General features: G+C 40.2%; 1 protein-coding gene across 6 annotated transcripts in view; it reads left to right on the top strand.

The window, feature by feature from the left end:
- Window positions 1-24,348, top strand: part of KCNC1 (potassium voltage-gated channel subfamily C member 1) — a 123,336-nt gene that overhangs the window by 66,554 nt on the left and 32,434 nt on the right. For all 6 annotated transcript variants that reach the window (XM_068194046.1, XM_068194041.1, XM_068194042.1 and 3 more), the window contains exon 2: window positions 17,688-18,621. In XM_068194046.1, coding sequence (XP_068050147.1) covers window positions 17,688-18,621 — 934 coding nt within the window. The remainder of the gene's footprint in view (window positions 1-17,687; window positions 18,622-24,348) is intronic.

The following is a 24,348-nucleotide window of genomic DNA, read 5'->3' as shown; positions in this document are numbered from 1 at the left end:
AAAGAGCTCTCTCTGAGCAAGTTATATAAAAATATATATTTGCCCAATTTGTTTTACTGGAAAAATGAAAATAAACCAAGTAAACAAATAAGGTGTCCAAAACCAAGCAAAATTATCATGCTAGTGAAGTAATAATGTATCTAGAAATCTCCATCATTTGGGGAAGGGAAAACCATGTCTCATGACACAATCACTTTGTGTTCAATGCACAAGACTTGGTATACTGTGAGCATACACCATTTGGCAGTTATATGTTTCCAAAGAAAACATGCAAAGACAGTGAAAAATCTCACTCACATCTTTATTCTTCCATTTATGATTTGAAGAAAGAGTAAGGAGCAGAGGACTTTAAAAAAAAGTGTCAAGTGCCTAAGTTCAGCTACCTGTTTTTCCTTTCAGTCTTCCTTCTGTTGCTCCCAGGTAGTATTTAGTTGTTGCCAAGCAGCAGAAAGCTAATTAGCACAATGTCATATTTCCTTGTTTTCATCTCTTGCTCCAACCCACTTAAATCCACACTGCTCCTCAAGATTCCCAAAATAAAGGTAAATTGGCTGCAAGAAACAGGAGAATTGAAAGCATAGTTTTGCACTCAGCCTATGGAAACACTCCCTCCTCTAGAGCACTTGCTTTTATTAATGCAAATCGTCACCAGCCAGATGAAATACAGCAGGTATTCCCACAGGAGATACCCTCACTGCAGTGCTGGTGAAGCCTCTGTTGAGGGAAGTTTAGAGAATTTAGCATTTGTGCTGCAATGCACATAGCAAAAAAAGGCTGTCAGAAAAACACAACAGCTTCTGTCAATTCATTTGCTAGGGTGAAAGAGATGCCTTATTCTAAAGCTATCCACTAAAATCCATTTAGGCACATCACCTTCTGCCCATTTTGTATTTCTTTGCTTCCAAACAATAGTAATCTTTTTCAGAGTGTGGAGAGCAAAAAGATTTTTTCTTCCAAGCTACAGACTCACTTTGCATCAGCACTCTTTTTTTAACCCAGCCATACGTGTCCCTAGTAGCATGAGAAGAATTTATTCCCTTTTCAGAAGACTCAAATCTATTTCTGTATTTGAAATAGCAGAAGGTCCTAAAAACAACTACTGCAACCCTTACACATGGGCACAGATGAGAAAGGGATCCCAGAATGCAGAAACTGACTGCACATATAAATCTAATAAAGGTAAGGGGGTAAGACGGTCAAAATAAGGCAGACAAGGAAATGCCAGGCAGAGTCTGACTGCGCTGAAACTGAGATCATCTACTTACAGCACAACAAGGAGGGGAGTTTTCCAGCTCTCACAGCCACCATTCATCACCATTAGCTAAAACGCTTGAATTCTCCACCTTTTTTCCACCCCCAGCACTTTTGCTAAGCGCTAGATGTTCGTGATAGACCAGAAGCTCTACCAGAATTGCTACTTGCAAGATCACGGCCTAAAGTCAGCCCAACAGCCATTTAGAACATAGAAAAATCAACAGTTATGAAATTCACTGTGCCTGGCATGAAAGCAAATTCCAGTGTTGCCTTTTTGAAGGAGATCAGGAGTTAGTTTCTCTTTTTTGAAACTGCTGACATATCACCTTCCACTACATGGCGGGTTTTTGAAAAACACAAAGGCATGTGTTACAAAATAACACCTCTGTGCTTCCTCATTTTGACCCAATTACATTCTATTTTGGCTCTAGCATTAATAGCCATGGCATATCTAGGGTTCCTGGCCCATAAGATTAATGAAACCAGGCCATTTTCCAAACATCTCCCAAGGAAAGTTCAGCCATGTGGCTACTATGACACCCAAGTGAGAGCTGGGAAGAGAAACACTCCAGTCAATGCTGAAAATATTTAATCCCAGAGAACCAGTCAGAGATCCAAGTCCACTTAGAAGAGCATGACACTCTAATAAATGCATTGCATTGTGTTTCTTACATCCACGAGCCACAGAGTTGCTCTAGATATTCTTCATGTTCAGGCAGCTTGACTATCTCAGTACAGTTCCCTGTCTGGCAGGGAGGGGAGGGCTGGGTGTATGCAGTGAATCTGCCACTTGCAGCAGACAAGAACATCTTGTACTTGAGCTCTTGTTGAGTAGGTAAGAAAGGCAGACAAAGCGGCAGACTTATTAGATTTTTTTTTAACTGAGGTATTGAGAAGGAAAAACCCTTATAACATTCTATTAATTTAAACAGGTATCTCACTGTCTCCATCAATAAGAACAATGACATTTAAGCGTTAATATTGAAAATAAAAACATTACAGTCTAAACTAAGCTTTGAAGAGATCCCAGCATTCCAGATCCTTATTTTTTAGGCAATCATCACTAAAATCAAAAGACATGTCTGCAAGCTGGAATAGCTGAAACTAAGGAGACAGATTGAACCAATTCAATATTCCCATCTCTGCTAAGCAACAGACTAGAGAGGCAAAAAAGTAGTTTGCAACAACCTGTAGGGCACTTTGACCAAGGAGAAAAAGGTCAAGCGAAACTAAGCAACATATAAATAGGAATAATGGAAAGAAAGCTTGATGAGGCTAAAAAAAAAAAGAATTAAATTCTTTTGCTCTGGAATTCTCCCTTAAAGGAAGTGAAATAAGCCCCTTATAATACCCTGAATAACCCTGGAAGAGCCTCACAGTTGCAGAAGGATGTACAAACACACCTTTTGGCATTTCTCAATTCCAAGATTTGTAAGAATGACATATCTGATATGCATCTGTAAGAATTTAGCATCTGATATGCTAAAATCCTAGGGGCAAAGCACTACCTAATAACTCTGATTTGCTCATCTTTAATACTAGTATGAGTTGTGTACGCATGTGAAGAATTAACAGGATTTTCTGAGCAAGGAGAGCAACTTCTAATGGCCATTAACACTAGATTAGAGGACTGTAACATGATGCTCTTGAGCAAAGCATATGCTGTTCAGGGAAAGTAAGCACCTTTAAAACCCAATGGCTGTGTTAAATCCCATGACATCTGCCTAAGTATCTATTGGGTTTTAAAGGCAGCTTCTTAACCTTGTCAGACTTACAGCATTGCTGACACCACTACTTAAAACTAGCAGACCTGAGAGAACTTTCTACAACTCAGCTTTTCAGACTTTTTACTTGGCTTCAGACTGTAAGCTTCGTGTAACTATTGAAAAATCATGGCTGGAGACACAAGAAATGAATGCAGCAGGCACTGCATATTTCTGAAGAGCTACATTTCGCCCCCCTCCCAGTGATGTGCCTGCCGCATGTCTCTGAATGAGTCATCAGTGCAGGGGAAATACCTCCAAATTAGCAGATTAGCAACGGCAGATCCCGCAGACTTGGGCACACTGTCACAGCTATGATCCTTCCAGATCCAAGCCCTCTATGCCCATGAAGCTCTGGTGACCTCAGACTGCATGGCTCTGGACATGCTTCTGCCAGCATCAAGCAGTGTATGCTCGGCACAATGCCCCACCTGAACAAAAAGCATCCTCCCTCAAGACTCTACTCTTCTTTGGGCACACGAGCCAGTGGCAAAGGGGGAATTCAAATGGGGAAGAGGGAAAAAAGGCACACCCAACCCAGCAATGTCTTCAGAAGCAGGTCCTAGCCCTCGTGCACATCCATACCAGGACACAAACCGATTTAAGTGCAAACCTATTACATAACTTACACTGAATTATGCAATCTTTTAGTGCTCATTAACAAGCAGAGGCTACCACAAGTTACTAGTAAAAACAATCTGAGAAAGGAATAAACATGACTTGTTTTAATAATAGCAACCCATGCTTTTGGGCCAAGAAATTGTGCATATTACCCCAGGAATAAAAGTTACTGAGCTTTCAAAAGTAACAGGTTCACTACTAGTATTAAAAAAGACAAAACCAGGAATACTCTTGTTTGCATAAGTTGCAGTTTATCTTATTTGGTAAGACTGTAAGTGTCCTAATTTGGTTTTAAAAGTAAAATCAATTGTAAATTTATTTAGACCAATTTACCTGCCTGCCTGTTGTACATCACTGGGCCCGTATTGATTGTTTGAGATGGAACTCATTCCAAACTGTATTGATTTAATTCATTAGCAAATTTTTAGCAAAGCATATTTTGTTGTTTGAAGGCAGAAGTACATAAAGCTCCATTTAGAGACTGTAGGACTGAGCAGGGGAGGTAGGGGAGGGGGCTAGAATTTCTCAAATAAATGAGATTTACAAGAAGCAATATGAATCATCTGTTTCTGATGAAATATCATTTTCTAAACACTAAATAAGAAAAACTGGGACTGGAAAAACCCTAGATACATTAATAGGGGGAAAAAAATCCAGTTGGTGAAATAAGAATGGGGGAATAATTCATAAATAGTACAGTGTATTGGTCGTTTTAACAGACATTTTGATTTACGGATTTAAGTGCCTAAAATAGCTCAACAATTTATAAATCATCTTAAAATCAACAGATCATGAGTAAATTTGTCTGGCTTTACAGCAAGGCAGTCGAGCTGCATTTGTTACCATGGTAACTGAAGGTACCTCAGTTACCATGGCTACAGCTCCTTTAAAATATGGTTGGCAATTCCTCCCTCCCCAACTTTTGTGACTATTTTGAAAAGGAATTAAAAAAAAAAAAAAAAAAAAAAAAAAAAAAAAAGATAAATCCTAGTACTCTGTCAACACTTGTACTGAGACAAAAGGTCTGCAAAATGCAAATTTTGTCAACCCGGGTTAAAGATAAGCTAAATTTTCGGCTGCAAATCTTCATCTCAGTGAGCCACTGTGTTATGAAGAGCTTAAATCTGGGAATCCACAGTCTTGGATTATGAAGAGCTTGATAATCACATACTCAGCTCAACATTTCACATCAAAACCCACCTCTGCTGCTCACTGGAAGAAGAGGTGCAGAAATGGACTCCTACCACATTGCAAATTCTCTGCGTATCAAACCTCCTCACAAAAAGGCAGCTGCCTGGATTGCTTAATGAAAGATGGGGAAAAGGGTCAGAAATCCTGGATTCTTGTTTCTGAGGCAGATGAAGTGGCAACAGGGAGTGCATTCACCTCCGCAGCCTCCAGTCAGTATCCAAGACATGCTTCCTGTGTCTGGAAAGGATGGCTTCTTGGAGGAAACCATTTACTGCATCAAAGCAGTGTCCTCTGAATTATCCTGAGGTTAGAGTGGCATTTATATTGCCAAATTGTAAGTAATCTGTTTAGGGAAGTTGCTTGCACCTAATGCACCAAGACAGGAAAAGGCTTTTCCATCTTTCCAGAAAATTGTGCACCTTAATCTGAGGTACGGGGCATTCAAGGAAGAGGTCACAATGCCTCTTTCACCTTACTGAGGTTTTACTGCAAGTTATATATAAAAATACTTCAAGCTCTGATTGAGAAATAAATAATTTTTTAAAAAATAATCACAAATCTTGATTTGGGCATCTTCTGATTCTCAGCTAGCTCTATGTTCTAAAATCACCTTTAACTTCCCTTCCTTAGGAAACAGTTTTTTGTGCTCTCCCACAACATTCAATTGCACATAGTTGGTGCTATAAACAGGCTTATGGCAGCACACAATTGCCACAAATCACTTAAGAATTATAAATGGAGCAAGGGAAAATAAGCCCTCTGGTGTGAATCCTACTATTTTTCATCCTTATTTGCTAACAGAATACCTGGCTTGAACATGAGTCCTGCTTTTCACCTCTCTTCTCCAACTTCACCCCCAATCCCCTGTGATTTTCCCTTAAATTTTTATGCATTTTTGTGCCTATTACATGGATACTTGCTAGGGAAGATTTCCAGAAGTGATTAGTGATTTCTGGCGATTCACTGTTATTGAGTTTCCAAACCAAAATCTCCTGAAGGGCTAAATTTTAATAAGCCATCAGTCCAATCATAGTAAACTATCTGATAAGATTTCCTAGTTTTATGGACTTCAAAGTCTCATGACAAAGTATTGAGGACACTAGCAAGGGCAGTGGAAGTTTTCACCCTTTTCTCAACCCAGAGGGGCCATTTTCACAGTCATTGATGTCACAGGGTGGCACAAAGAACAAAACTCTGAGAGCCTACACAGATATGAGCACTGCCCCCCATGCATTTGCTGTGTGTTGGACTCTCTGAGCTGCAAGGTCAAAGGGAAGAACATGGCCCAAGGACCAAGCTGGAATTTCACAATCAGATGACTTTGAACTCTGCAAACACAGGATTTGGGGGACCATTTCTTGGCCAAAAGACACAGCACCCTAACAACAGCCCACCACTCCAAATTTCACAGATTATCCACCCCGGGGAAGTTTAGATATTAAGATACAGGTTTTGACCATTATCCCCTAATTTTACCCCAATTCAAGGTCTCAAAACCTTGTTGCATAGTCAAAGCACCATACTTGAGAAACATAGGCTCTATACACAATCACATTGTCTGTGGGACAGAAGTAGTAGCTACTGGTTTTGCCTTACAAAACAGTTGCAGAGATTGATACCTACATTAACATTTCAACAGCACTTCCCAGGTGTAGAGTTCCACACTGTTAGATGCTATAGAGTGTTTTGGATTCTTTGTACTGCAGGTAGATACATAATATTCAAACAGAGCTGTTTCAAATGAAAAATATGTCCTTTATGTCTGAGGTTAGAATTCAGAAAATGAGTTGGTTCTCCAACCACACTTAGCATATGCACTTGAATAAACTTAAGAAATAAAAATACACCACAGATGATACAGCCAGAAGACAGTAAACAATAATATATGAGAGGATCTTAATATCCAACAAGGTGTTGAGTGTACTGCAAAACACAAGCTAAAGACAGTTGCACAATATTGCTAGCAAACCTTTTAGAACATTGAACATTCCTTTTACCTTGTAGAGAAAACAAATTTTCTCTAGGTTTAGGCTATGACTTACCTTGTGATCCTTTCCAAATATCTCCATCTTTCTTTTGATCTTGACTGCACAGGAGGTTGGTTTTAGAAGTGCTTGCTTGTTGCTTATGCAATACACCCCCAAGGAGGGGCCCAAAGGGGCCCTCCTGGGCCTTTTGTAGCCCCATCTGAAAGGGGTTAACAGAGAGATGTACTTGGTGTAGTACCAGATGAGCGAGTGGCTCTCGCCTGCAAGGAAGCCCCTTTGACAATGGTGTCACAGGTGCTACGTGTGACTCACCAATTTAGCCTTAAAAACATAACAGCGAGGACAAGGTTTTTTCATTGCTCTCCTCCATGCAAGGACATGGTTTTTATAAGTCTGTAGGCCACTACTGTGGCTAGATTGGGTACAGTAGGATAAAATACTGTACCATGGAAAGAAAGGATGCTACAACTCGCTCCTTGAAATCAGGGTGGTGCTGTCAGCAAGAGGGGTGGCAATGTGCTCTGACTGCCCTGTGTCACTTATGATGGTGGCAGCTCATGCCATGGCAGATGCCCTCATGAGTCTCTGGGTTGTATATCATGCTTTCTGTAAATATCACATCTATTGCCCACAAAACAGTGGAATCTCACCAAAACAAAACTGGGCTGTTTTCCATGAGATGTTAGATAAAGAATAAAGAAATTACTGGGGAAGCCAAGCATGTGACTGTCTGAATAGGAGACTGGCACCTAGTGGCCACGTTATAATTCCAGTTGCTTACTGCTGACACATTGAAGAGTGGAGCCACGGAAACACAGGAATAAACATTTTCTTCTTCAGAGAGACAGCATAACTAATGTTGAAAAAAATACCCTCAGTCTTGCTGGTCTGAGTCAAGACAGACTATACAGAATCCTTTAGGCTGGAAGTGGCTTTTAAAGGTGATCTGGTCCAACACCCTGCAGTGTGCAGGGACATCTTCAACCACATCAGGTTGCTCAGAGCCCTGTCTAACTTGATCTTGAATGTTTCCAGGGATGGGACATCTACAACCTCTCTAGGCAACCTGCTCCGGTGTTTCACCAGTCTCATAATGAAAAAACTTCTTCCTTAAATCTAAGCCTGATTCACTTGTTTAGTTTAAAACCATTAATTCTCATGCAATTGCAACAGGCCCTGCTCAAACATTCGTCCTCATCTTTCTTATATGACAAAGGCTATTTTGGAAGTTGCCTAAAAGAGCTACCAACACAGTTTTATAAGTTATGTTGTCACTAATTTGGATATCTAAAATGGCTCACAGCCAGTCAATACCCAGTACTGACAAAGGTTACACTATCAGTGGAAATGTTGTATGTTCCCATCCTGTGCATTATCCTTGCAAAATTAAGCTGTGAAAGAGCCTCTGCCTAACTAGAGAATGAAAACATCCTTGGCTTTCCAAAATATTGCCTATTTTTAAAATAGTTTTTGGGATTTCTTTTTGATTTGTAATAGTTGCAATTATAAGTAATGTGGATATACTTTAATATAAATATATAATAATGTTTATATTTGATATTTAGGTTTTGTAGAGCAAAGGCACAAAAAGGTCTCAATATTTAGTAACATATTTAGACCATCTAGGAGCTTTACAGGAATTTTATGCTACACACTGCTCAAAGGTAGGAAAGAACTATGGCCATAATGCTTTAAAAGCACAAACTGCTAGCTATGGATTAAGCTAAGCAAACAATATGGGACAGAAAGTGCCTACAACACACTGCTAGTCATAATCTGGGAAAAAAAATTAAGAAATGGTGAAATTATCCAAAATCAAGCAGTCATTGAAATGACTGAGGCTTAACAGCCTTATTTTTAGACACCTTGTTAAGAACTCTGTTTTTCAGGGAATACATCATCTATGACATCCATCCACATAAACTGCAGTGAAAACAGGAAATCCTGAGCTCAACATTTACTGGCACTGTAGTGATCCCAGGGCTTCCAGTTTTCCAGGGTGAGGAGTTATTTTGAGTGCCTCTGTTCTGAGGTGCTAAACTCAACTATCAGAGGGTAAACACTCAGCTGCTCCCAGAATTTAAATCTCTTTGGAACATATCCCACAGAGTAAGAAACTGAGGTTTCAAAATCCATGGTCAAATATGAAGTAAGTTGGTCTGTAGATGAATTGTATCATAATTATTTTTGCTATAGTATTGCTTTGGGAGAGAAATTGGGTTAAGGCTCACCTTTGGAGCTTGATGCATTCTGAACTTTCCACTTCATCCTAAGTAGGAGCTGCCAGCATTATCCTACAGCCTGCCACACCCCAGCAGCTCTGTGTGAATGTGTGTGGAAGGTGTGCAGACAGACCTCACACCCCATCCAAGGCCGGTTATGTAGCCAACCCGCCCACATGGGAAACCACAAAAGGTTGGACAGGTACTCATTTTCATTTGTCTCGAAGCAGAAGCATTATTGTCTGTGCACAAACATGTTCTGGAACACACACCTAATACCTTGGCTTAAAAGCCACAGGGAGGAAAGTTGGCCTTGCATGTAAAGTTAAAGAGTTCTGCACTCAGGGCAAAGCCTTCCTGTGTTTCAGGTGTTTCCTTATGGACCTTTGCACTCAATACTCCCACACACTGGAGGGTTTCTTCTCGCAAAAAAAAAAGGTAAGCAAGCAGGGCATGATCTTTCTAAAGGAGCTGGAGACCACCAAGCACCCTCTACCTCCTTCATACCTGTAACAATTTCATTCTTGGGGGCTGCTATGAAGCTGAGGTTGGTGAATCAAACCTCACTGAGGGTGGGCTCCAAAAGGCTGCAGAAATGTCTTCAGCTCTATGAAAGGCTTCTAGCAGCAATTCAAAAGTAGGTTTGAGAAAGGCTGTAAACCATATAAATATAAGCATATGAATTAAGGCACCTTTGGGCAAGTCACAGTGCAGAAGCTGTAACAAAAAGGGAAAAAAATAGACCAGCAGCAAGTTAGAGAGGAAGGAAGTGTGATTTTTCTCAGGAGATAAATCCAGAACAAAGGTGGTGAGGTGAGATCCTGAAAATCCTAACGCATGACACCACCACCATTCATTGCTACAAAACTCTCCACTTCAGTTTAGAACAGAAACTGTGCAAAGTCCAAAAAATGTTACCAACTGCCTAACAGAAAAAAATTGAAACTCCTAGTATTAATGGGCAATTAGGGTTCTCTGGTTTCTTTTGCCATGTGTTAGTTCATGTCCCATGTATGAGATATTACATTACATTCTCAGTTTCTTTAATCCTAAAGCTTTTGACAGAACTGATGGCATAAAAGTGTGTGGCATCATCTGAAAATGAGATTAATAATTATATTGAATGTATGCAGCAAAAGCACGAGCATATGAAAACAGCTGTCTAGGACTCATGAGGCATTTGGATGTTTAGTGGCTGTTAGCTTACAAAAGAAAGAAAATGCCCGAAAATTTCTAAAAGCTTAGTTGTCTGTGATGGATAGGACAACAATGAAAAAGCTTAAGATGAAGATGATTTAGGTTAGGCATTAGGAAGAAAAAATATTGATAAAAAATGGTGAAGTACTGGGATAAATTTCCTGCAGAATTTCTATGATATTCACCAATAGAGATCCTTAACAGCAGTCAGTGTAGCTGCCTTTCACGAATGATCAAAGACTGTGCTTTGGGACAGGGAGATGACAGTTTTGAAGGTCCCTATCAAGCACATATTTCTGCAGTCCCTCAGAGGTGGAAGGCTTACTTTCACACTTACAGCTCCCTCTGAGTATATGTGTCTCATATATTCAGCTGCAGGAGTCTTGGGGCCCTTTTGGATCAGGAATCCATATATGTTAAGAATTTCCCACTGCGCCATTGCTGAGCAATATGAAACATTCCTTGGTCCCACCATACTGTTCCCATTTAGTTCTCACTACCAGACTGGGGAGCAGCAAGGAAGCTTTGCAAAATAAACTCACTTCTCTTCTGTGTCAATGTTCCTATTAATTCACAAGACTTAATCTGTCCTAGATAAAACTGGAAGGCTTGCCTGTGACCTACAAAGGACCATTCCAGCCCTTGCCTGGTGACACCTGGCTGGCCATGTGGCCCCAGAGGAGCACTGTCCATACCCCACTTCCAGGTCTGATGCAGCCTTACTTATCCCAGTAACTACCTTGTCAAAGCACATGGCTGCCTGCTAGGACTAACATTTGAGAGATCGGCTCCTAATTTATTTATTGCAACATCAACACCGAATAACTTAAGCATATTTTCCACAGATGACTGCACATTTTTTTTTAACACGCTGTTTCATGTCTGCGTGCCACAAAGCATTCCAAGATTTTTTTGCAAGCTGTCATATATTTTTTGGCATTACATAATCATTTGATCCATGAGCTGCTAGTGGACTTTTTATCCAACTCAAGAGCAAGGTCTGTCTAGCTGCAAGGCTCCTTCTTCCATTTGTCTCAGCTACAAAACATGAATTTGAATAACCTTGTGAGTGAACCAGCATGTTTGCTGATGTGATCTTCTCTATCAATTGTATTGTCATTTCACTGATAGCTGACTGCTGAGAAGGTCATCTCTGCCTTCACTGAGAACAGCTTGGTTCTAACATCTGATTGTGCCCTCATATATCTGCACCACACCCATAAAATCCACACCTGGATTTTTTTCCCATGCAAATAATTTCCTTTTCATGATCATTGCTCACAGGATCTTGAAACATCTTCCATTAGGATACTTAATGAATTATTGCAGAGGTTGCTTTTTGACAGAGTCCTAGCTTTTGCTCACTTCCCCAGCATTATCTGGTTGTTGGTATCATGTGCCCACATTTAGTCATCTGATCAGTCATACAGATTCAGTATTGCTTTCAAAAATTCAGCAGAATTACTGGCACATTAAAAATGAGTCATTTGTTTGAATCAGGGTCCATATCTCTAAGAAAGCCTGGAAAATTGGTCTTGACATAATAAAGTGTTTATAAAGCTAAGTATTTAAGGCAGCTTTCACTTAACCCATACTTTGGCTGAGCTGCAGCAAAAAAAATTGTCTTGTTAAATAATTTGGGGACACACAGGCTGAACTAAATTAATTTTAAATTAAGAGTGGTCAAAGTACTGTTTACAGATTAAAACAAAAACTAGGCAAAGCTTTGAGATTCGAGACACAGATGGGCAAATGCTGGCATTTTCATGGAAGTGTAGTAGTTTTGAAAGACAAACTTTAATCAGATGAACTACTGTAAAAGAAAGCTGGTAAAGTACTTGAAGAGAGACCTTGTAAATAGAAACCCTAGTGCTTTATGCACGTCTAGCACAGGTCTTTGGGTATATTTTAATTACTGATGTTTTGTGGAAAACCAACTCTTCCCAGCATATGTTATTGAAACTCTTGAGCCTAACTTTTTCCTGCAAGTGTGTAGCAGTGATTGACAAAGTGAAAAATTACTAGACTTGGGATTTTTATATTATTCTGCCCATCTACGCCCCTCAGCCCTCTCCCACTCCCCCAAAACAAGCAACAAAATCCCAAAACAAACTAACCCAAACATAATAGATCTCACTAGAGTCACAATATACTTTTCTGGAAGCTCTATAGCAGTAAGACTACCATCGTTTTTCCTTCAGAGACAAAGTTCTATGGTGAGTTGCATGTTCTCACCTCCCATTTCAGTCTTGGCAAACCCTGGGTCCTCCTAAGAGAGAAGCAGCAAACCTCCTGCTGCTCAGTGCCCTGCTTGTGCAGACTGAGATGACAACTGCTTAGTTCCTCTTCTTTGCTGGTTCAACAAGACTAGGAGTGTTATCATGTAGTGATTTAAAACTTTTTGTCATCAAAACTGAAGCTCATTGAAATAGATCAGTAGAAAGAGATGGTGCCACTTATAGAGAGAATTTCCTGATGCTTTAACAGATGTAGTCGAATCAAATTGCCACCTTCCTCTGCTTTTCATCCAGAGGTTCTGGGTAGGGTACAATTTCCTGAATTTCCCTATAAAAGGCTAGGGATTAAGAATCACTTTCAAAAATATTTCTGATAGCAGATGGAAAGGAAAAGGCTGGCAAATCTTCTCTGAGTGTTCTGTGTTTCTTTTCTCCCATCTAGCTTGAGTAAGATTGTTAAATGATTCTGAGCAGTATCAAAGGAGAAAAGCACGTGTCTGCAGCGTGCAGCTGCTACTAGCTCGCTCTGAACGTGTGATCTGGAATGAATTATGAATAGCATGTCGTGTACACCACTATTTCCTAGAAAACAAACACTGGAGTTACTGAAACCTGACTTGTAAAGTCCTGCTGCTTCCACTGCCACCACACACTTTCTTTGTTGTCTCTGATCTAAGACTGCTGCCAAGACTCAGCCAAGGCCTCCCTTCCCAAGTCCCCACTCCAGACACAGATCGGTCTGGACAGGGAGCAGATGTAAGTTGGCGGGCAGTTCCGAGCCTCAAAGAGTTTATTATCTCAATTAAATTTTTAAAAAATAGAAAAAGGGATGGTGCAAAAATGCAGGCCCATATGCTTGAATGTGTCAGTGGTGGAGGTTTGAAAAGAGCCTCACTCACCTGATTTCTGATCTGGTACTTTTGTCACCAGCCTTCACTGCCTGTCTGCACTGAAGTCAGGGAATTCCAGGCACCATATCAATGAATTCTAGCATATTTGCACATTAAAGAGAACAAATAACCAATTCTTGGTTACCCAGCATATTTGTGTGGACCCAAGCATAAAAAAAGGTTTCTTATCTCCAAGACCAGAACTATCAAAGACATGCAAGGTAAAGTGCTGTTTTAGAAAACTACTCCCAGAAGTAAACAGCAAAACCTGTGTATTTAATAATGTCTGGTCCAATACTCAGACCTTTTATCTAAGCCCAGCCTCTAAATCCTCATGTATTAGAAGGTTTATTTAGGTTTTTAAGGCTGTTGGACTATTGTTTTCTTTCCATGCTGAATAGAAAGATGCTGGCTAATTATTCATGAATGGCCATGTCTGATTCCATTAACTTGCTCCGTTTACAGCCATGCGAAGTTGATGTGAAACACTACTGTTATGAATTAATTGGTACTTCACATTCCCACTGCCTGGCAAAAATGGCTGGGTTAGACATAAGGGAGGGAGAAGAGATAGATAGATAGATAGATAGATAGATAGATAGATCGATAGATAGTTATAGATGATAGATAGATTTAATATAAGGCAAGATAAATTAGGTAACGAAATTCTTCACTTAGGGGCATGACACCTTTTAGACTCTTTCAAAATAAACTTATTAAAATATAGCTGGTATTAAGAGAAATTATGCAGGAGTGTAATTTCTTCTGTCTCCGGAATGAAAACATTTTAATGTAACTTACATTTTAATCCAAATCTCTCCCTGCTAAATCTCCTTTCTGCCTTTGCTTATGGCTTTTGTAGTTTCGGACAATCTGAGATTTTTCTTTGTTGGTATTAGAGCCAGGAAAAAAAAAAGTGATAGCAGCAGCATTTCTAGTGAAATAGAAATCATTCACATGTCAAAGCAAATAAAAGAGTTTTGACCACTTCAAACACTTCACCTAGGTATATTCTTTAATTATAGAAAATTTTAGATGACATTATGTAACTCAGCAGCATGTGACATCACTTCTTAAAATCCTCACTCCTTTCTCTCAGCCCATTCTGATCCTAGGAAGAAGATAAACTGCTGTCAAATGTAAGGAGAAAGAAGATTAAGCACCACTAAATTATACAAGACCAATCCATTGGTTTGATTCGTTTTCAATTATTAGTGAATTATTAATTTCAATTATTAGATTATTAGTGAAATAAAAAGAGACAGACTTATTTCCAAAGCCAATAGAACATGTGTGAGTCTCATAGTCTTCACCGGATTTTATCAGCACCACCCATCTCCAGATTTGACAAGTTATCATGTTAGGCTTAATGGGCCTCTGATGGTGGGCCAGGGAGAACTCTTTTTTTTTTTTCCCCACATATTTGGCAAAAAATTAATGCTGGTCATCCTAGAAAAGCCTACTCACCGATTTTTGTACTATTAGATCATGCTTAGTTTGCTAAACCTCAGATAATTAACAAAGAAAAATACTCAGAAGAAAGAAGGGATGAGAGTAATATAAACTGAGGATCACAAACATAAATCTATGCCAGTGATACTTGTGGTAAGCTGCTAAATTCCTGTTTTCCAAGAAACTACAGGTGATAAATCTATCAGAGATGGATGCCAGTGAACAAATTGTGAGGCCTGACTTTCAGGCATTTCTGCACTTAAATTGGGAAAAGTTAAATTGGAGAAAATACTGGGATTCTTCCTGTCAATACCATTACTCAGACATAGTTTAATGAAATCTTGAAAGCAGACTCATGCTTTCGAAGCCACAAAGCCTACAAAAACATGCCCATCCCTGGGAAAGGATGCTGTTAAAACCAGATAGGAGGAAGCAGACACTTCACACTCATTTAGGAGGTGCTTCCTGCTCTGCTGAAGTGGGGACTAAAAGCTCTCAATTACCCTCTGAAGCCAAGGTGTGTTGAAATACTAAAGCCATTAATATTTAGCTAAAAGCATATAGAACCTGTGCACATTTATATAGGATCACAAAGCACATGATCAACATCACCTATTTTACAGACGGAGAAACAGTGCATGGAGAAATTTCCCTCTTTAACAGGAGAATCTGACAAAAAATATACCCAAAATCCTGCTTCTCAATTTCCCTAATCTTCATATTGTTTATGTCCCAGATATATTAGGTGTTGATTTTATCACATATCAGCATGTATAGCAGATCCTGACATAACAGTGCTGTGAGAACCTGAAGTTTTTGGGGAAAAAATATTGATTTATTGTTTAAATCTGCAACAACGGTTCTGATCTCTTTGGCAACAAAGCTGAATTTGAAAAGCAGAAGAGTCTGCTTCTGTATCCTTCCATGCTTATTTGCTCTTACTGGCCTAACACTGGCATAGGCTGCCCAGAGATGCTGTGGGATCTCCAACCTTGGGATACTCAGACCTGGACTAGGCAAGAGCAACCTGGTCTAGCTTTGAAGTTGTACCAAGCAACCTCCAGAGGGCCCTTCCAACCTAAATGATTTTGTGATTTTATTCTCTTCCATTTTCTTTGTATTCTGTTAAATGGTTCAGCTCAAAATGTGGCAAACCCATGCTTTGGACTTTGTTTGCTAATATAGAAGGTCTAGTGTAATTCTGCACTTGGTCTACTCAGGAAGGCAGACAGGAGGAACTTCTTGATTGCAGGAGAGTTTTGATAGTTTGAAGCATAGGTTATTTTTAATGGGTCTGTTCCTTTGGCAGCAGTTTTGTTCAGACTATTTCACTGCATTCACTGGCAACACCCAGTTAGAAGAAACTAGTTCTTTTTAACCCCTGTTTTGACTACACTGTTGGAAAAGGGACACTGTGAGTAACAGGAAACTAGAAGAGTATTTGATAATATTTTTATTATCACAGTTGCTCATGTTCATAAAGACAGGGAAATACCTTATATGACATCTCTTGTGAAGGTGACACACAAGACAAACAAGAAAATGACAGATGTAGGAAGTAGAATGGCAAGAGGTATTACCATGACCGCACTACTCCAACACACAAAGAGACTTAGATATATGCAAATTACTGAATTGATTAAAGGAGGATTGAGCAAGGCAACTGTGGTTACAAGACTTGTGAATTTTGGCCTGCCTGCACTGACTGTACCCCTCAATTGTCATGGAATACAGGAGATCTCCTTTAGGCTGAGGAAAGACTGAGAAAAGGTAAAAAAGCTGGTGTTGATCAGCTTGGAGAATAGAATTCTCCAGGGAGACCTTATTGCTGCCAGGGAGGTCTCCCTGTCAATACTTAAAGGGAGCTTATAAGAAGGAATGCAGATTGACTTTTTTAGTAAGTCCTGTTGTGACAGGACCCAGGGTAATGGTTTTAAACTAAACAAGGGAAGATTCATACTAGAAGAGAATTTTTTATAATGAAAGTGGTGGAACACAAGCACAGATTTCCCAGAGAGGTGGTGGATGCCCATCCCTGGAAACATTCAAGGCCAGATTGCAATAGTAATCCAACATCCTTAAAAAAAATTCATCTAATTCTGGTACAAGTCTTACATTGTAATGAGAATCTCTTCAAGAAAATTGTGTCTCATGAAAGCCAATAGATCTGTGTCCTATGGAATCAGATGACAGACTTATCTGAAATCTCTTCCTTACCCCTCTTATCCCCCACTCCCAAAATATCTAGAGAAGGGAACTGAGAACAGAAGCATTTGAGAGCTCTGTTTGATAATGTGACTCTTCTCAACCTGTGTCTGGGGTTTGCCAAGAAAGTCTGATGATGCCAAGGACTCTGCTCCTTGCTGTAGAGCCCACCTGAGACTGCCACCAGTATTTACTAACACCTTTTTGAGATCTGAAATATCACAGCTCTCACTAAGCTGAGAGCAGTGGATACTGCTGAGAGAATGCTGAGAAAAGTACTGCCTGGCAGTTGTCCTGGGAGGTGTGCTCTCTCTTTAAGGCAAGGAAGTAACAGAAAACCAAGTTCAGGAAAGTACAGTTTCAGTACGTCTTTAACCTTAAATCCCAGAGACAGTCCTGAGATTTAAGTGCTTGCTTAAATTTACACTCACACTAGAGCACTATCTGTATAAGAATGGATTTTAGCATGTACTTATATACTGCTTTCCCTCCCAGGCTGAATGTTAGGCTGTCTTTGCAGGTGAGACTTGGCATCTTAAGCCCACAGGAAGAAGGCTTGGCATTATATTTACATTTAATACTGCTCTTGCCTCTCCCTGATGCTTCAGAATCAAAGGCCCCATACTTAACCTAGTTTAACATTTCTCTCATATCTTTCTTTCCACAGTACGTGGCATTTGCCTCCCTGTTCTTCATTCTGGTCTCCATTACCACCTTCTGCCTCGAGACCCACGAGAGATTCAACCCCATTGTGAACAAGACAGAAACTGAATTCATCGGGAATGACACCCAGGTGCGGCACTACAGGGAAGCAGAGACGGAAGCCTTTCTCACCTACATCGAAGGTGTCTGTGTGGTCTGGTTTACATTTGAGTTCTTGATGAGAGTCACTTTCTGCCCAAACAAGGTGGAATTTATCAAAAACTCTTTGAACATCATTGACTTTGTGGCCATACTGCCTTTCTATCTAGAGGTTGGACTCAGTGGCCTGTCTTCCAAAGCTGCTAAGGATGTCCTGGGCTTCCTCCGCGTAGTCCGTTTCGTGCGAATCCTGCGAATTTTCAAGCTGACCCGCCACTTCGTTGGGTTGCGGGTCTTGGGACACACCCTCCGTGCCAGCACAAACGAATTCTTGCTGCTCATCATATTTTTGGCATTGGGCGTCTTAATCTTTGCCACGATGATCTATTATGCCGAGAGAATAGGTGCTAAACCAAATGACCCTAGTGCCAGTGAACACACACACTTTAAAAATATCCCCATCGGCTTTTGGTGGGCTGTTGTCACCATGACGACCCTGGGCTACGGAGACATGTATCCTCAGACTTGGTCAGGCATGCTGGTGGGGGCCCTCTGCGCTCTCGCTGGTGTGCTGACCATTGCCATGCCTGTCCCTGTCATTGTGAACAATTTCGGAATGTATTACTCCTTAGCTATGGCTAAGCAGAAGCTACCAAAGAAAAAAAAGAAGCATATCCCGAGGCCACCCCAGCTGGGATCCCCCAATTATTGTAAATCTGTCGTAAACTCTCCACACCACAGTACTCAGAGCGACACTTGCCCACTGGCCCAAGAAGAAATTTTAGAAATTAACAGAGCAGGTAGGAAACCTCTTAGAGGAATGTCCATCTGACCGTTAACCTCCATCCCGCGTAGTGATTTAAGATTCAGCCAGACTGCTTTCTTAGAGCAATGGGTAGCACATTTATCCATTCTAGTCCCACCATCACACAGTGAATAATATGTGTGAAGTCTAGGTTGCAGGGACAAATGGTACAGTGAAGGCTGATCAGCAAAACTAAGGATGAGAGCACGCTCTAGGAGCCCAAACTTTGGTCCTGGTTAAGGGCATACAAGTCTCAAGATATTTTGGAAAGCTGTTACATCTAGTGGAAGAATTTTGAGAGTTCTACAGCTGTGTTGCTGGACTGTGTAATGCGTCTCAGAGGCTCCTGAGAGCTGAATGCTTCATAGAGCAGAGTAGGAGCCAAGTACTCAGCAATTACAGAGCTTTCTGACAAAACAGGGCTGGAATTCGAAACAGCCAGATGCTTTCTCATTTGTTCCCATTTGGGACCTTTCAGCTGTTTTAAATGGCAGATATTGTACATCTCATTACAGAAACTAGGTGCCTAGTAAGTTGAAGGGACAACTATACCATCATGCATATTCATGAGACAATCCAGTCTCTTTCTGGTGATTAACTGCAAAGTAGAACAACAGCTCAAATTCTTGACACTAATGCAAAATGACTCACTCTGAGACAAGACTAGATGTAAGGATGTTTATTCCATGGCATGCAAATCAATCTATTCTATAATATTCCACTAGAGTTTAGCATTTAGAACTATGAAGAGTTTTGAACCACATTTTCTAAAGCATGCTCCTTTTGCAAGTCTGGGTTGGGGAGTTACAGCTCTTTCAACCTTCTAGCAGCAAAGGCCAAACTGGGAAAGGTCTGACTGGTCATTACCAGCTGGTTTGGCCTAAACAGTGATTGCCTCATTCTTATTTTTAATTGTACTGATTCATGTTAGCAATAGGTGAAACCAGAGCTAAATTAACCATACTAATTCTACTGGGAGGGGGGAGGGAGATGGGAAGAATACTAGTCACCATGGAATATATTATAATATCCCATGGCTAGTGGTTTATTATGGGAATATCTCAGTTCTATGAGATTCCTATAGCACACAAAATTACGGGGCTCCAATTTGATTTTTTAAACCCCATAATCTACCTCTACCCATGGAATATCACTATTTATTCTATGGAGTAATTTGAAAGTAGATAACCACGTTGAAAACAATGCCAACTTCATTTTTGGCAGATGTTCCAGCCAAGTTGCATAGTAGACATTCTTCAGCCTTTTCAGAATATCCCCCTGCAATGTATTAGAAAGGACAGATCGCCAGCCAAGTGATCTCAACCGACATAGAGTTCAAAACAGGTGTTTTGGAAGAGCTAGCATATACCTATGATGGTCTTGTGTTATCACTTTTTGCTTTGAAGAAAATTTTGATTTGTTACTCATTGTGAGTGAGATATTTTCTCATCATCTCATAGCCATGCATGTTGATGTCATTGTGAGAAGCACAAAGAAAGTGAGACTTTCCTTTGTGTGTGACTTCACCAATGCCAATGCTAATTTTGGAGGGGAAGAAATGGCGGGAGTCTTTCTCTTCTTTCCTATTCTCTTTTCCTTTCTTATTTCTTTTCCCTTTTGTGCAAGTATGTAAAATCCATTCAAAAGGTAAATAGCTTTCATTTTGTTTTGTTAAAGGCTTTTTCCATTGCAACAGGCCAATCACAATTCACGTGACTGATAGACTGTACCAATTGTATCCTTGGCACACATTAGCGATGGTTTTATCATCCATTCCCCTCAGGTTGCAAATGCTTATCACTGCTCATGTTCAAGCAGCAAACTTCCTCATAAAGCAGATGCTTTCGTGGCATCATGGATCAAGAGGGAAAGAGGGCACAGCAGTATTGTGTGTCTTTTACCATGAGCATTGTGCCAACTGCCCCATGATAGGGTGCAAGAGATGCCAGATTCTGGGGTACTTTAGCAGTCAGCTACAGAGTGAAATCAGCTCAGAATCCATGACTTTATAAAGTTCCTTCCGTTACCTACTCTGGTCCTCTCTGGGAACTGGAGAACCAGGAACTCTACAAGTTCAGTACAATTCCACACTGGTATCCTGAGAATACATGTAATTTTGGTTCAATGTGGAACTGTTTCACCACCGTCAGTGCTCTAAACTCAGCTGTTACCACAATATCCATGAAGTATTGATAGTAGCAGCAACTTATCTATTTCTGCAATAATTAAGAGAGACTATTTTTATATACATCTATAAGCATATATATTTTAAGAAGTAACAAAGCACACTTGCACTTCAGCTAACAAAATTGTAACACTGTAGCTGGATTTCTGTTTCTGATAATTATTATGCACCACTAGCAGCAAAAAATATTGCCTGTGTCTTTTAGCTTCCAAATAGGGAACTATCTATATGTGTGCAGGAGAAAAGCAAAAAAATACTAAGATCAGAACCAAACTGTTAAGACAAGATCTGCATTGCCTTGGATGTTAAGTTTCATTTCTGTAACATGAAGCATTCAGAGGAACTGACTTGTTTTTGAAACCGTTACCAGCACATTATATGAAAACAGGGACTTGCAAGCAGTGAAAATCTTTAGATTGGTTAACATCATCTAACTGTAAACAACTAGTTATGGTTAATATTATAGTTAATATCGCATTAGGAACACAGAATGGGTGCCTAACTTTTCTAAAATAGTGTCCAAGTTGTCCAGTATATTTCTTGTAATTTTTAAGTTTAAAGCTTCAGTGTGACAGTGTCTAGGTCACATAAGATCATGTGATTTGTATCCAGTACGTTATTAAAAAACAAAAAGCCTGCTTAGTTGCTCAGGTGTAAAGGACATCACATGAAGTTATTAATTCTATATATTATTTGTGGTGGAGTGATTAAACACATCACCAAACAGGGCTGAGCATGGAGGAGTTCTATACATGAACTCCCTCTCCCATTCTCCAAGTCAGCACTTCACATCTGTTCCTGGTCCATGCCCTCAGGGCCAAGGGAGCTCTACAGAGAGCTCAGCACAGCTCTGCCCAGTGCCTCCTCCCAGGATAAGGAGCACTTTCCTGGCACAGGCATGCAAACAGCAGAGCTTTGCCCACAGGCTGCACAGCTGCTGTGGTCATTTGCAGCCAAAGCAAAGATGCTTTGAATTTAAAGACTGACAGGTTTGAATTAAATCTTTTTATTGCCCCCAACATTCTCAGCAGCTCAGTCCTGGGCTAATCTACACCTGGCAGGAGGGTACCTTTAATTAACAGCACTTGATTTTAATCTGTCAGAGTTTAAGAATGTCAGTTTCATTCTACCTTACCTCCCCTTCCTGCAGCAACTCTTCCTGTTTTCCATCCCACCTGATCCCACCAGTGGGTGGCTGGGAAAGCAGCAGAAGGGAGGAAAGGCATTTCAGAGTAGAGGATGGCAGAGCTAGAGCTGCAGGCAGACCTTCACCAGCAGCATCAAGAAAGGAGAAATTTCCTCTATAAAAACATTGTCTGCAAAGCTGTTTCTGCTGCCCATAAATTCTCAAGATACTGCTTAAAGAGTGCCTGGTGAAACTGGGCCTGATACAGAGCAGCAGATTTCACCTGACCAGTTTGACCAAAACTTGGCCTGGGGCTATCTCAAACTATAGAGAACTGTGTATCCCCTTACTTAACATACACCCACCAAATTCTAGCATCTGCATGTCAAAGGATTGATGTTGTTATGTTGCAGTGTTGTTTACAGGCCCTATTTAAGGTCAGGGCTTCATTTTGGCATCATTTTATGCAGGACAACCACTATACTGCAATCAAATATCCAAAAGGCTAAGTGGACAGCAGAGAGAAAATGGAAATAATCCCCAATATTTTCAGTTGACACAGGGCTTAATTTAATCGAGGAAGATTACTTGAAAGGCCTGTGGCAAAGCCACTAGTTGAATATACCTAAAAAAGCATCAGACAACCACAGTCTGCTGTGCCAGAATGTCTTTTATCTCAAGGCTTGAGTATTCTAAACAGTCAGTATCATGACAGAAGTTAAAAAAAAAAAAAAAAAAAAAAAAAACCCACACACAAAACAAACAAACAAACAAAAAAACCCACCAAACCCAGAAAAAGACGCTTCCAACCACTTAAACATCATTTTTGTCCCAAACCTCACACTGCTCTACAAGTATAATAATTTAATTCAGTACACCGTGAAACATTTTAAGCTGCAAGTTTGTAAGAGGACCCCAAAACATGCAAAACAAGTATTAAACGCTCTCAGTTTTGTTTTTAAGGTGTTGCCCAGTTCCTCAGCCCCTCTCTTATGAGAGATGTGTGCTCACCTGCTGGACCAGTTGACTGCGTGTTTACATCTCAGAGTTGTCACTGCATGAAGCAGTGAATGTAATTTCCCAAAACTGCAAAAAAATTTAGAACATGAGTGGAATTCATAACTTCATTTGATGCCTACAGTACTGTCTGGTGCCACACTGCAATGGTCTAAAGAATTCATTCATAATACATAAGCCAAGGAGATGGGTTATTTGGGGTTTGTTCAGAGATCTACCCCACACTTCTATTCTTTTCATGTATGTACTTACAACACCAGCACACAAAAGGTTTATATTGACTTTAACATAGCCAAATAAGAATTTCTCACCTCTCTGATCCACTCTGCATGCAGCTTCACTTAAGCTATACTCCAAGGATATCCTATATTCATACAAATGTATTGTGCAGGCTCTTTCATAGTGTACTGGTGGCAAAATTCTCTGTTCATTGCATGGCTGTAAAATACAGAAAAAAATTACTAGAAGTGAGGCACCTAAGAGGAGAAGGGAAATGTCTGTCATTACTAACATAGACTTCAGCTTCAGAATAACATTCTGTGGTTCTTTTACTTCTCTGCCCCAAAGCCAGTTTTCAATAATCCACTCCTAGACTATCCTGATGTCTGAATAGTTAAAGTAATCTGAGTCTATCCCTGACAGAAGGGAGCTACAAAGTTGCAGTGACTCCAGTGTACTCCATGGTCAGATGAACTGGAACAAACTGTGTGATGTTAGGAACCCATTATTTCAGTGCAATTTCCTGAGAGAGAGCTGATCTCCTTTTAAACAAACTGTGTGGAATTACCCATTCCAGTTTTATCACTCATGCTTTCTGAAGGAGCTGCTCTTTTCTCAGGGCTTCATTGTTCATCACTTCTGTCATCATAACCTAAATAACCTGTATTCCTTGTGCAACACACCGGCTCTAACGTCAGAAGTACGCTGAGCACTGAAATTCTAGTGCCAGTGCTCAGTGGGAGCTGGGAACTCTAGGCAGCTCTTGTCAGAGGCCCATTCTGCTGCCTAACATTTCACCGCAGCTTGTGAACCTCGGTGGCTTTTATGGAGAGCAAAGCATTGTTAAAGCCAGAGGTACGTAGTCACTGTGGTGGTCCTTCAAACCTCCAGGAAGCAAATTCTCTTATCAAGAGTCACTGAAGTTTATTTTAAAAGTCTCATCTAATTTTAGTGTCATAAAACCTTTGCCCCTCTCTGTAAGATGGCAAAGTAACTGCTAAGAGCTTGGGTCTGTTTCAGCTCAAAAAGCTCAGGTTTAAATGTATTGGACATAAAAAGTACTAAAAAGGCAATGGAAAAGGTAATAGGGAGGTGTTTTTTCTTTCCTCACTATACTTAGCCTTCTTAGTCTTTAAAATCCAGCTCCTCACTCCAAAATAGCAAATGAGGTAATG

The sequence above is a fragment of the Anomalospiza imberbis genome, chromosome 6, assembly GCF_031753505.1.
Source record: "Anomalospiza imberbis isolate Cuckoo-Finch-1a 21T00152 chromosome 6, ASM3175350v1, whole genome shotgun sequence".
NCBI lineage: Eukaryota > Metazoa > Chordata > Aves > Passeriformes > Viduidae > Anomalospiza > Anomalospiza imberbis.
Note: the sequence above shows the minus strand (reverse complement) of the source record. Positions and strands in the feature narration are given on the sequence as shown.